Source organism: Protopterus annectens, chromosome 14.part0 (genome assembly GCF_019279795.1).
Source record: "Protopterus annectens isolate FY-2018-M chromosome 14.part0, PAN1.0, whole genome shotgun sequence".
Lineage (NCBI taxonomy): Eukaryota > Metazoa > Chordata > Ceratodontiformes > Protopteridae > Protopterus > Protopterus annectens.
The window spans coordinates 474914906-474929905 of record NC_056748.1 but is presented as its reverse complement, the minus strand read 5'-3'; the positions used below and the strand labels follow the sequence as shown (position 1 = coordinate 474929905).

Sequence of the window (15000 nt, the reverse complement as noted above, 5' to 3'; positions counted from 1 at the left end):
CACACACACACACACACACACTCACACACACACACACACACACACACACACACACACACACACACACACACACACACACACACACACTAACCCCCTCCCCGTATCCCCCTACAGTCACTTTCTTATATACACTAACTTTGCAGCCATGGAGAATTCAGCAATTGCATGAACCCTGCTGCTGGCAGATATCTGCAAACAGCACAGACCTTTTTGAATAAGATATCTATTCTTCTCTTCAGCAGTGAAGCGGTCTGACAATACAGTGTTTTGAAACCCATAAGCTGCAGTTCATATAGTTGCTGACTTCCCCACAGTTGAATGATGGTGGAGTTAGTATACATAAGTAAAAGGGTGTGAGAATTGAAAGGTGGCACACGGTTCAAAAATACTTTTATTATTTATTGTGTTTACTGTTACTTTTCATATATTGTTCTGGCACTTATTTTATATTTGTGTTTAGTTTAATATTTGCGGTCAGAGTATCAGATTTTCATACAGAAGAAATTTAGCTTTAAATTCTGTGATGCCCTGTTTGGTCTTTCTGCTTTTTGAATTATTGGAATTAGTATATATATATATATATATATATATATATATATATATATATATATATATATATATATATATATATACACACACACACACACACACACACACACACACACACATATTTATTTGTGTGGGTGTGTACGTGTATTAAGGCAGAAAGAAAGTCGAAGTATTAAAGAAGAATTTAGTATATAGCTGGCTTCAAATGCTACTGCCAGCAATAACAAAGTTATTGATATAATTAATTATTAGTCACAGGACTGCATGTAAATTAGAGGAAAAGAGACCTTTGCTTATTACTTGAAGCAAAGCATTCATCTGTGTGTAGGCAGGGAAACACAAATAATTATTTACAAGCCAACAAGAAGCAAGAAAAGCAGGTTTATATGTGCAGGTAGGAAGCACAAAAGGTCATGTAACCAGCTAGGCCGTGCAAAAGATAAACATCTAGGTGGATCATTATAAAATGCTATGTATCCAAGTGGGGCAATACAGAATCTTTTGAATAACTAGGTAGTAAAGAGGATTATATATCCTACTGCTACAATAGATATGTATGGTGTACAAGCATAGAGTGGGTGTTGGTCATCGTATAGAGAGCAAACAATGAAAACATTGAGATTGGTGTTATGTCTTTGAAGTAGAGTGGGATCAAAAGCATGTAGTTAAGACACATATATACAAATGCAAAATAATATGAAAAGGTTAGAGAAAAGCAGAATTACTCCTCCTCACATGTACAACGCAATCAATTTTCGCATGCAGTTTCCCTACAGCTCCATACAGGGTGCTGTGGCCATGCACCCACAGATATAATTAATTCTGAGGCTGATAAGTGGTCTCTTTTTGGATACATGGTATAAAATGAACAAATGTTTTGAAGACACTTTGAGTTAATGTGCTTTTAAAAACATTTAACTACATGGGTTACTTTAAAGGACCACTACAGACAATAAATGGAAAAAATACATAATTTTTTTAATTTTACAATTGATTTCTATATAATCAAAACCTCCCAGAAGTGAAATAACTACTTATTACTAATTTTATTAATTTTTAACTCTGAGTGCCCTTATGGTGCAGACATCTGATCTTGTTTCTTGGAAAACTGCTTATTGCCAATAATGCATTATGAAGGCACATCCGATGCAATAACAGTACCCTAGTCTGTCTTGTCAGATCACAGTCCCATTCAGATAGAATGGCAGTAGTGAGAAATACTGTCAAGTTTAAGAAGTCTTAGTAAAATGTCAGTGCCTTTTTGCAGTGGCACATATATTTGTTTCCTACATGTGTGTTATGCCATCTGTGAAAAGTTCTTTGAAAAGGACAAACTAATAACTGAGATAGCATAATCTTTTTAAAAAGTGATATTTTTTGAGTTCCAAGTCTTATTTTCTTCCTTGAGTCAGCAAGAGTGTCATATTTCCTGGCTTGCAAAGCTTGGGTATTTAGTGAAGTTGCTTTAATTGGTTATCAGGTTTATTCACATTCAGGCTACAAAAGGCTTAATATGTGTATAGCCTCAGGGAAGGGAAATAATGCAGCTGTATAAGACCATACAAAAAGTTGAGAATTTCTGAGTCTGAATAGTTTTGTGATCTCAGTGTATTTGACATAAGAAAACTACAGATACCTTGCTATATATCTATGTTTACCTTAGCAAAAAAAAAAACTTTAGATGTGAAATCTAAAATGATACAAGAGCAAAGGAGACCAATTCCTAAAGGAAGTATCATGATATTTCATTCAGTCTCAATATGGTATGCACCAAGGAAGCTGACTAGGATGTAAATGCTACAGAGGCCGGGGGGGGGGGGCTGCTGCTAAGTTACGTTTTTTAATGTGTACAAGTATGGGGATCATTCTCTAGGGAGGGAAATATACTCTGGAGAAAAGAAATGGTGCATATAGGGAATAGTTTTCCTTTAAAGAAATCTGGTTATGAAGCAGGGACATAGAAGCAGAGGAACGATAAAAGGCAAGTGATCACAAGGACCATAAGAGGCCTAGCCATGTACACTTTTAAGTAGACACACTTAAAAATTCTTGCCACTCCTTAGAAGTACTTAATAGATGTGAAAACATTATCGCAACCATTTGGCTTACTCTGGATGGTTGTTTCACAGGTCAAAAGTGAACAAAAAGGATCTGATTATTTACCTTTCATTGCAAACTGTGCCACAATGTTTTCTTTTTTTCTTTCTTTCTTTGTTTTTGTTTTGTTTTGTATATACCACCATTGTTAGTATTTTAATTATTAATTTTATATTTGTTGGTTGAAGAGTGTGTAGTTGAGAAAAATAAGATGTGCCATATTTCATTAAGGGATCGAATGAAACGCAACCTTTTAGCCAGTAGTTAATGAAAATTGTTATGAAATATAAGTCAGTTGTTTGGGAAAATCAAATTCCCTGTAGGAGTTTAGTAGCATGGGTTTTTTAAATGGGGCCCGAAAGAAGATAGGATGCCGCACAAATATGATCAAAGATAAGGTATTTTAGTCTTATTCATGATGGATATGTGTAAGTAGAAAGTGAATGGGATTATAATGTCTTTGTTAAGAAATGACGAAGTATCACCTATGAGAGTGATGCATATGTAGTTATGTATTGTAATTATCATAGGTCAAGTCAACAGGCATGGAATTGTCATATGTTGTATGTAATAAACAATTTAACACCAGCACTTTGTTTTAGTGAGTATAGTGTTTATCTTAGTGTTTTTCTTACTGGGTTGAGCATGTTATGGTGTATAAATTGAGTTACTTAGATGTCTACATGTACATACTTAGAATGCGTTGCTATGTGAAGTGAGTATTTGATGATGAAAGTTAGGGCTGTTGTTGTTAATGCTGTCAAAGGTTCATAGGTTGGTCCTAGGCTATCGGCCCTAGGGCCTATACAAGCCTAGCCATAACAATTCCCTGACTATTTCTTCCCACAATATTTACTTCCCTGGACCCCTGTCTAGCAGGGCAACTGACGTGATCCCCAGGTGAATTTCCTATCTCCCATCCAATCATCAAGGTTCCTTTTGAAGAGGGCCAAGGAGGCGCTCTGCTTGACATGTATGGGCAGTCTATTCCAGAGTCTGGGAAGTCTTTGGGTCAGGAACCTATTCCTCCAGCATGTTTTGTTCATTGTGATGACAAGGTTTAGATCCCTGGAGCATGTGGCTCTGAGGGATTGGTATTTCTTTAAATGTAGCATGTCCAACACCTCTGGGTTTGACATGGCCTTGTATGTTAAGCAGAGATCGCCTCTGAGTAGATGATATGCGACAGAGTATAGCTGGAGTTTTTTAGACAGTCAGCATAGGGCATCTGCTTTAGGCCTGTGATTCTTTTAGTGAGGTATTTCTGCTATCTTTCCAGTTGTTGCAGATATTTTGAGAGGTACATACCAAATGGGGTGTTGGTAGGTCTAATGAGGGATGAGTACAGTGGGACAATGACCTCCCTTTTTCTGGATGAAAAGCCCTTAGTGATGAGGTGTGCCACACAGAAGGATTTCCGGACTGTTATAGCGATGTGGTTATCGAAGGTGAGACCACTGTCCACCTGTGTCCCTAAGTCTGTTATCACACTTTCAGTGTTTAGTGTACTGCCAACTTTGTGGTAATTCATGGGTACATGTTTTTCCCCCAAAGGGGATAACTATACATTTCTTGGCAGTGAGCTTGAGCCCATGGCTCTGGCACCAAGCATCTGTTTCTCTAAGGCCCTTTTGTAGAATATCCACATCATTTGGGGATTCAATAATGGGTCCCAGTTTGCAGTCATCTGCGAACTTTGTTAGCCAGAGTCCCTAAGTGTTGGCCTATACTTCACAGAAGTAGATGCCAAACAAGAGCGGTCCCAGGACTGAACCCGGAAGTATTCCACTTGTCACTTGTCTGGAGCTGGATTTGGAGTTGGCTACTTTTACAGTGTGGATTCTGTCAGTAAGCCAGTTGGCAACCCATCCAGTGATGTAGGGATTAATGCCTAGCTTAGTAAGTTTATCTATGATTCCAGAGTGGGGGATGGTGTCAAAGGCTTGGTGAGGTCAGATAGGCTGTGTGGACCGCCTTACCCTTGTCGACAGCTCTGGAGACTGATTCAAAGAAGTAAATTAGGTTCAGGAGACAAGATTGGCCCTTCACGAACCCAAACTGGGTGGGGTCCAGTGTTTGAAGGTTGCCAATGGCTTTGTTTATAAATCCCATGATAATACATTCCATGGCCTTGCAGATCAGGCTCGTCAGACTGATGGGACAGTAGTTCCCAGGATCCAAGGTGGATCCCCCCTTGTGGAGTGGGATAACTGTAGCTGTGCGTCACTCAGTGGGCATGAAGCCTGAGGTGAGGCTATGATTAAACATGACACTTAGGTGAGGTGCCATTTCATTTTGTAGTTCATGTAGTACACAGCCTGGGATGTTGTCTTGTCCCATGGATGCTGTATTCTTAGCTTTGGAGAGTGCATTTTTTACCTGTGTGGCTGTTATTACCAGAATTTGACAATCTTTCGGTATTGAGATGGGCCCTTTAGGGGGTGAGAGGGGGGTGAAGTTGGCACTGAATCGATCTGCCAGGATTTTGGCAATATCCTTTGGATCAGTATATTTAATGCTATTCTGTTGTAGCTCAGAACAGATCTAAGCATTGCCATTTAGATTTGTGACATAGCTATAGAATGTCTTGTGGTTGTCTTTGGAATCTTTGGCAATTTTATTTTTGTAACTAGCTTTGGAGGATTTTATGAGGGATCTCAGCTTCTTACTGAGGCTGGTAAGGGAGTTTGTTGCATCCTGGGATTTTCCTCTTTTTCTGCAACAGTTTCTTCCTTTTGTTGTAAAGTTTGTTTATGGCAGGGGACCACCAGATTGGCTTCCTTTTTTTGGAGGAGAACATTTTGGTTCTATTTGGGATGGCACGATTCATGCACAAGTAGATGTGCTCATACCGTGCCTTAGTGTAGAATTCAGCAGTCAAACTTTCAGTTTCCTTCTGCATGAGTGTCATGAAGTTTGTCACTTCTGACTTGAAGCATGAAGTTGGCTTTGGAGAGTTTTTTTATGGCAGTTTCCTTACGGGGGGGGGGGGGGGGTGAGATGTAGATGTCAAGGGTGACTAGCTGACTAGCTTATGGTCAGACCTGACCAATGAGGGGGTTACCATAGGTGTGGAGCATCGATTTCCCATGTTGGTAATGACCAGGTCTAGGATATTGGAGCCCCTGGTGGGACTATGGATTAGTTGATACAGGGCATTGGAATTTATGAATTACAAGAACCGTTGGGCAAAGGTGTTGGTACACAAGTAGTTTTCCCAGTTAATGGCAGGGTTGTTGAAATCACCAAGTATTAGGGTGTTTGGTTGTATCTTAATATTTTTCAGTATGTTTACAAAGGTGTAGTGAGAATCTTGGGGCATGGTGGGGGATCTGTAGCAAGCTACAATTTGGATTGCAGTCTTACCTAGTGTTAGTTGCACCTGTGGAACTTCAGACGCATTGTGTGGGGCAACTAGCCTGGTGGTGTGAATATCCTTGGTGAATATGGACACTCCTCCACCTTTAGTGTTTCGGTCCTGGTTTGGTGGCCAAAAAGTGTGGTAAGAGTTGTAGCCTGGTATTGCAGGGGTGCTCTCTAGAGCCTTGAATCAGGTCTCAGTTACTGCACAGATATCGATGTTCTCCATTTTTAGGAGTGTCTCAAGAGAGTGTATTTTGAGGTTTAGTCTTCTAGCATTGAGTAGCAGTACCTTCAGATTTTGCATGCTTATACCTGTTACAGTGGTGGTTTTGTCCTTTGAACTTTGCCTAAAAAAGGGACTATAGGGGTGGCAAGAGCCTTAGCCAGTAACCTGAATACCAGTGGTGACAGGTGCAGACCATCTCTGGCAAAACATCGTGGTCTGTCAGTCATGTCGTCCCAGGCAGACAGATACTGGATCCCCTTTGAATGACACCAGAAGCTTAGCCAATTGTTGAAGTCAATCATTTTGTCCTTATACTATGGTATCATTCTAGGCAAAGGCAGGATGCTACTCAGGGCTAGGGTCATACCTGCCTGTGCCACATGATCCAAGAGCTCTTCCATGTCTCTTTTCATGTAGTCCAGGGAGGCACATCTCAAGTCATTCACTCCAACATGGACAATGACAGAGTCATATTTGTACTTGTTGTGGAGTGACTTGAGTGCATGCATTATGTGGTGGATCCTGGCACCTGACAGGCAGCTGACTGTAATTTTCTCCTTGTTCAGCCTGGTGAGTGGGACATCATTGTGCCTGACTATAGAGTCACCTATGACTAAAGTGTTGGGTACGTTGTCTTGCCTTAGGGGCTGTTGTTGGGTGGCACACTGGTGTTGTGAGCTATGTGACACTTTGATTGTGACTGGTGTTTGTTTGCATTTCAGCTTCAGAGGTCCTTGTTGCTTGGGCAGGTTACTGTTAAGGGCCTTCACATATGAGGTTTTAGTGTTGCTATGTGAGGGTGTTGGTGGTGTGAGTTTAGAAGGGCTATGTGTTGCTTGAGGTATAGTGCGGGTGTTAACCTTCTCCTCTTGACTGTCTAGCACAATCTTGGGTGGAGAGAGCTTTGCTTCCAGTTTGGCTATGTAAATGCATCTCTTGCAGGTTGTAGTCTTGGATGGTAGGAAGAGAGGGTTGTCTGTGTACATGAGGCAATTGCTGCATTGCCCCAGTATGCCCAGATTCACCAGGTGGACAGGAGAAATCACCAGAAGCTGACCCTTGGACATGCCTGGTTTGGTGTTTTTTTTTTTTTTTTTGTAAAGTACAAGAAGTGTTTTCCCTTACTTTAGCAAGGTACTTTTCATTTATAGGCTTTTTAGTGCCTGCGATTAATTTCTCCTTATTAACAACGAAAGTTGAGTAATTTTATCAGTTTAAGGCTTTCTAGTGCTTTCCAGCACATTTTAGAGCAAGTGCTGGTCACAGGGATGCTTAATAGTAAGATGAAAAAAAATGGTTTATCCTATTCAGTGTGCACTACAGAAGTTAGATGTGAAAGTAGGTAACTTAAGTTTTACCTGTCTAAAAAGTTAAGTTTTAGTGGAGAGTCAATATTTTTAAAACAGATGACTGTCTTGGTGAATAGGGAGCTTAGCATGATTGCTACCTGTGGATAACAGGACAGGACAGGCACTATGAATGAGTGCCTGTAAGCTGGAGCAGTTGATTCTAGTTGCATTATCTAAAGTTGTGCCTTATATTGATGTGCAGTGCTATGTGCAATATAATATAAACTCACAACTCAGACTTCTCTCTCACTTTTTAAAAGGAATCTAAAACTATTTCTCAATGCACACTGTCTATGCTCCTGTACTAACCCTGACTAACTTTTTTCCTTTACACTAATTATCACTCTACATCTTTATAATCTTACCCTTAAAGAATCAATATACCATGTTTTTGCAAATAAAATGTATGTATATATGTATATTGCACCCTCTGTTGTACATTACCCTCTGCTGCTTACTGCTCATGTTATGCTCACTATGAGTATTGTATTTTGTACTTTTTAAAAACGAATGTTTTTTTATGTAAAAATAGCTGTTTTTTTTTAGTTTGATCTGTTATGACTTTTATATTAATTTTGTATGTTTCTTGGAGCTTTTCTCCCCGGGTCTCTACTGAAAATGGACATGTATCCAGCTAGACTAGCCCGGTCAACAAATGTAAAATAAAATAAAATAAATAAATAAGTAAATAAAAACTTAAATGAAGAGATCCTCTTGTGATATAGTTGTCTATACTATCTATAGTCAACAGGAAGGCAGAGTTGCAGTGTATCCTGTAAGGGTATATTCTTTACAGGAGACTTCCATGTACTCCTGAAATAAGTGCACTTGTCAGTGTTTCCAAAGTTTAATTTCTGAAGTCCTGGTAAAGGTACATAAATAATAAAGGTACATAAATAAATCTACAGCAGTAATGTGGCATCTACAAGAAGATAATATTTTGCTAAGAATACAGAATGAAATGGTTAGCACAGGATGTCCAGAGCCAGAGTTATTAAGGAGTGTTTGTAAAATGTTATGAAAAATATTACCTATTTCCGTGTTTACATCAATAATGCAAAAACAGAGTGTGATACTGGCTTGTTGGGGGTGATATATTCAAGCAGTGGGTGGTTGCAAAAATGACAAAACATGGTGGGCAATGTGAAGACATTCTGACATATAGATGCACTTTTGGTAAAGCAATTATGACTATTACTTCTATTTTTATAACTGCATTAATTTTCATAAAAGTCATATGACCTACAGCTTAAGAACTATTAAGACACACAGTGTTGCCATTGATACTTGCCATCTAACACAAAAGGTTTTACATATTTGGCAAACAAAATGTAGTTTTTTTTTTTTCAAACATGCAATATAAAATTAACATCTACAGACAGACCTTTATATTAACACCAGTGTGCAGCCCAATGTCTGCCAAAGAACAACCATATTTTACAATTTTGTAACTCACATCATTTATCTGTTATTATAAATCTAATGAAGTGCATTTTCTGTACAGGATTTTGGAGAAAAGTTCTCAGGAAGCAAGTGTTTTCCTGCTTAAAAGTATTAATTAGCCTCCTGCTGTTCAGGATTAAATTAACTGAGATATTCTTTTAAGACTATATTAAAGGATCATTAGTTTTATGTGGAAATAGATGTTAAAGGAATAGGCTGGTATATTATGGGATAAGTATTTATATACTTTGTAATGACAGTGATCATGTTTAGACAGTTTGCATCGAGGTGGCAAACACTGATATTTTCCTAGATGGGTAATGAGCTCTAGACTGATATATATATATATATATATGCCAAGCAAGTGGGCTAGTTTTTGTATTGCATCTGATGTGTTTTTAACAATCATATTTTTCAAGCAGGCATTTATTAGTATAAATTTTGGAATGCTGTAATCAATGTGAGTTGAAATGTATTGTTATAATGCAATGTTATACATAGGATTATTACATTTAAATGTTACATATCATAATGATCTAGATATGTTTATGAGGAGGGTGCAGCAGTCTAGGGTTTAGTAATTACTGTGTTGCAGTCATCTGGGTTATAAGAGTGGATTGCATTTGTATTGATATGTGTTTAATTTAAACTATGAAGATGTTACTAAATTTATTTTTTAGTACAAAAAAAATGTAACATTCACTCTCTGTTTTGCTTCCTGCTGTCACTAGCTGTTAAGTACGCCTCTTCATGTAGCTACCAGGACAGGGAGGGCAGACATCGTGCAACATCTGATTATCAGTGGAATAGATATTAATGCAAGGGACAGGGTGAGTAGCTGCATTTACATTAATTTTCTGGCTGATATAGTGGGAAGCAGGAATGCATTCCGCAAATGAACTTATATTCTGCTGTTAGGAGGTATGGGTCATGGAAATTCCATCACAGTATCTGTTATATGGACAACAATGATATCAAACAATTATTTTTAATGAGGCTGATGTAATCTCACAGTGCAGTTTCTGCCAAAAGCTATAACAATGTGGCTTCTTAGCATGTGCTCTAATGATCAAAACACAGTTCATGCAGTGGACTATTACTCCACTCCATGTATTAAGAAACTACAGCTATAACATTCTGGCTTCTTAGCAAGTCCTGTAATGATCAAAACACATTTCCTGTGATGAACTGTTTCTATACCCCATGAATATTTGATTTGCTACTGGTTCATTCACCTCTAAAGTTATAAACGTTTACTACCCTTGAGGAAAGAGAATACACTTTTTTACGATCAAAGTGCTCCTTGACAGAGTTCTGTTCATTGCATTATTAAAATGGCTTTGTCTTAACTGCTTTACCCACCAATGCTTGTTTATTTTGAGAAGCTCACTGTCAAAGGAAAAAGTGCACCAAGAAGAAGAAAATGAAATGGTATGAGATTGTTTTGTTATTTCACCTGTTTTATATTTCGAAACAGGAAACAATTACCCAAGGGACTCAAAGATATTATCACTGCTAGTACTAAATGAACAAAGCATATCTGCCAACTACCATGATGGCAATAATCTCCAATTCAGACAGAGAGAGAGAGAGAGAGAGAATGGAAAGCTGCAACACAAAACACCTCATTAGTAGCAAATTACCATATCTCTGAATCAAGAATTGTGCTGTCAGACCTCAACTTGTTAGTGTTTCCCTTAACATGTTGAGCTATCAGCAGCCATTTCTTCAGCTGCTGATAGTTCAAAAAATTATGCTGAAACACCTTTCAGCAATTTACAAAACCATTTTTTGCAGGAGAGAAAGCCACTGTGCACCCCCAGGTGTGGGGAGCTTGCCCAAAATTATATATACCTACTTTGAAATCACATAAAGTGGAGAAAAGAGAAAACTCTCTTGTCACTAAAATGTGTTTCAGCATAATTTCATTTCTTCAGTCTATCAGCTGTCAAAGAAATGGTTGTTGATAGACGTATACCCAATGTTTCATATCAGATTACTAGTCTGAAGATTGTTGTTAATGTATCTGTTACTCCAAGTGAATTGTTGGATGATGTGTCTATTGATTCAGGTGAAAACAATTTTATGAGGAAGTTTGAAAGCATATTATATCAGCTGCTTTATCTGTTGACCTTTGTGATAGACTGGCAAGATGTTCACAAGTGTTCTGTCTTAGATGGCACATCTGTTGGCCCTATTAAAAATGTAGTAAGATGTACATAACTGTTTCATGTTGGGTAATTAGATTTACCCTAGTAATCTGTTGATATTAGTAGTTTTCTAAATGCATCATTAACCTTTTCAGCTTGACTTGTGAATTAATCCATAGAACATTTACAGTAGAGATTTCCAGGGCACCTGCACCAAATGGGGTGGTGGTGGGGGGTGAAGATAGCTAACAATAAGCTGAGAATATCACAAATATTGTACAATCAGGTTGTCCCACCGTCTTAGAGGTAGGATATCTAACTCTCACAAAAAAAAATTACTGCCAGCCCAGCTATCTGGAATTTTATAAATAATTCTATGTCATTTGTGAATATTGACATGATTCATACAGAAATGTGTGTAAAGGTGTAAAGTACTGAGCTAAAATATAATCACAGCATAGCTGCTGGCTTAGAACAGAAATGTATATAAATTATTGTAATTGTGTAAATGTATATGTTTTAACAGTAGAAACTAGAACATAGAACATTAACTTACAAAACTTCAAGAAAATAAGTTGAAATTAAATTGTTTTATGATTGTGCTATAAAAGTTATCTCTCATTTTCAGTTCAGTAGCAGACACAATGTCTAGAGCTAGAAGTTTTTGTATTATCTTGGAAGAGAAGTAATTACTAGGTTTGAGATACAGAAGTGCTTTATTGTTTTATGACTTCCAGGGTCGTCAGACATCTGAGAGATATGTATTTTTCACACAGAGGTGTTAAATTCTATTAGTTTCTGACAAAGGGGGTTTAGCTTGGAAACTAAAAGTCAAGTGACAAAAAGTGATGTCATCTAAGCTAACCCAGCAGTAATATTTGATATTAATTTAAGAACTCTCTCAGAGAGATACTGTGCATTTTGTATTTTGTCTTTGACCTGGAAACATCCACCCATCACCACCTTCTGCACTTGCCTTGCTGTAAGTTGTTAGGGCATAGTAAAACTATTTTAGATTCAGATAGGAATATAGTAAACTATAGCTTAAAATGTTTTCTTTATTTATTTCAGACTGTCCTGTAATGCTGTTTCAAATATTTCCTGTGATTGTGAACTTTGATGTAACTGATTACTTGTTGAGTATTGTCTTGTTTTTTACTATTTATTTATTATTAAATATATTTAAACCTATCTTTGTGGCTGACATTTGTGAGACATATTTAGGCTCTTAGAGCACTTGCATATCTATTTGGTCACACTGTACAGGCCACTCCTAAATCGCCTTGCTCTTGGTCAGACTACCATTTGGATAGTAGTAACATTACACAGGAGGACTAGACACCCTTTATTAAGGACCTTAAGTAGCTGATAACAAGTTGGCTGGTGGCAGTCGGAAAGATCCTTATAGTCTGGGCAGAAGGGGTATAGCTAATAAACCTGTGCCAGCCTTTCCCAGGTGTGTGCATCTGTATTTATATATCAATCAGATCTCAAAGTGTGTGTGTGTGTGTGTGTGTGTGTGTGTGTGTGTGTGTGTGTGTGTGTGTGTGTGTGTGTGTGTGTGTGTGTGTGTGTGTGTGTGTGTGTGTGTGTGTGTGTGCGTGTGCGTGTGCGTGTGTGTGTGTGTGTGTGTGTGTGTGTGAGCTACTTGGGCAGGGACATAAAGCACTGGTTGGACAGAGAGGGTGCTGGAGGTTTTGGCTTGGCCACTCAGCTGAGATCGAAACCCTATAGCTGTGCCAGTGGGGAGTCTTACTGGGGATCTGGAGAAAGAGGGAGAAACCAGCCCTAGACTGTGTTCTCTGTGTACTCTTAAGGGAAATTGTACTTTACTGTGTGTGTACTTGTCATCCTCCCAACGTGTATGTTCCCCACTGTTGCCAGTGGTGAGGATTGAGGCTCCTTGATTACTGGGCCAGTGCAGGGGCGTCACACTAACCATCATCAATGAGCCAGGTTTTCAAATGGACTTGCCAGAGGGTTAGCTGGGAGAGGGATCAAGCAGGTAATGGTCAACTTAATTCTCCTAGGGACAAGGCCAGATGCATTGAATTATTAGCCTTTAGTGCAGAGGGAATACAGACCTCTTGACTGTCTCTATTTTGCAGGAGTATTCCTATTTTCAGGTCTGATTCAGGATATCCCTATTTTTGGAAGTATGTCTTATTTTCACAATTGATTTACCCATTTACACTCTTTTCTGAATCCTCCTCATCCCATGTGAATTTTTAAGCTGTTTAGTACACAGAAAACCACACATGACCACACATGCTCAACATACTAGCGGCAACAATAATTAAAAAAAGAGGATGCACATCTTACAACTCCCTTTTTCTGAAGCAAAAATAAATTACCTTGTGTGGTAGACTTTTGCAATATAGTTCATTAAAGTCTACAGATTATACATATTCATTTTGCCACTTCTGTTTTTAAGCATGCATTTTTGAGTAGTTTCCCACATTCCTCCTGAAAGTTGGAAGAGTTATGTGCTATTTGGTATTCAAATTTTGTGCTAATTAGATGTCCAGATTTTTAGCTAGATATTCTATTTTTCAAGGGACTTTGTTCCGGTTTTCAATGTCTGCAGGTTGAGAGGTGTGGGTGCATATATTTTTACTGAACTGTCATGCAGATAAAGATTAATTGTCCAGGAGGACCAACAGGAGTGTGTACACTCTTGTGACATGGCTGCATGACACAAAACAGCAGGAGGGAATCAGCTGATCTGTTGTATAAGTGAAGGGTCTCTATAAAAGGACAAACCACAAGCTGTTTACTACCACTTGATTTTGGGATAAATCAGTTAAGAAGTGATTAAGGCTATGAGATGTTAAACAGCTACTTCCTGTGGTACAGGACCTTACTCCCATAGCCTTCATTTGCCTACTGTTTGACCATGAGCGGGTCACTTAACCAATGAGTGCTTTGGGGCAACTGGGAGTTTGTGTTAAGATCATTAATCGTCTCCTGGACTGCATGTCCAGTAACTACCTATGAATCAGTTCAACATGAGAGCTGCTGTCAGTTCATCTCTACATAGGAACAGGTCTAGGTTACTTGACAACTTCTGACAGAAACAGGTACAAGAGGGGTGGTGACTGTTTAGGTCTTAACTGAAAAGCTAGAGAGAGTGAATTGAGCTTGGAAGGCTAGAAACTGAGACATGGGGCACATGTGAGCTTCTAGACCCCCTGCAAAATAATGGTAGAATGTGAAAAAAATCCCTTTGAATGAAAAGCAGAAGTAATGTAAACACACAAAAAATGATGCAATGAAAACAGATGATTAAATTTTAGTGATATAATAATGCTCTTGTTTCTCAAATATGTCTTTCTTTTAGGAAGGAGACACTGCACTTCATGATGCTGTCCGTCTCAATCGTTACAAAATTACTAAAATCCTGCTTCTCCATGGGGCAAATATATTTGTAAAAAATGCTGTAAGTAAAAGTTAGCCTGGATTGCTCTGCAACCTTTCTTCTCATTTCTGTCTTTGTTATTTCTACTCATGATTGAGAATGTGTTGTAACTGTCTCCCAACCGATCATTTATGTTAATGTATTTAGTCAGCTTTAATCTCCATGTTAATGTATATGTCTGTTTCTCTGTCTGTGTGTCAGTGTATATTTTCTGATGTGTCAGTACCATTGTAGTCGAATATGTGAAACAAATAACCATTGTATCTTAACATATTCGTTTAGCAGGATTACTGCAGTAAGAAATACAAGCCTGATTACTTGTGGCCCAGTGTATATTGGTGTACTGAGACTGCTAAACTCATAGACTGTGAACTTGAACCTGGAATACAGTTACATGTGTGTTTT

The 15000-nt window shown here is 38.3% G+C and overlaps 1 protein-coding gene across 1 annotated transcript in view; it reads left to right on the top strand.

The window, feature by feature from the left end:
• The window catches only part of ANKRD2 (ankyrin repeat domain 2), a 184996-nt gene that overhangs the window by 162442 nt on the left and 7554 nt on the right, over positions 1–15000 (top strand). Inside the window, exons 6-7 of the mRNA XM_044055579.1 lie at positions 9759–9857; positions 14518–14616. Of these exons, the coding sequence (XP_043911514.1) occupies positions 9759–9857; positions 14518–14616 (198 nt within the window). The remainder of the gene's footprint in view (positions 1–9758; positions 9858–14517; positions 14617–15000) is intronic.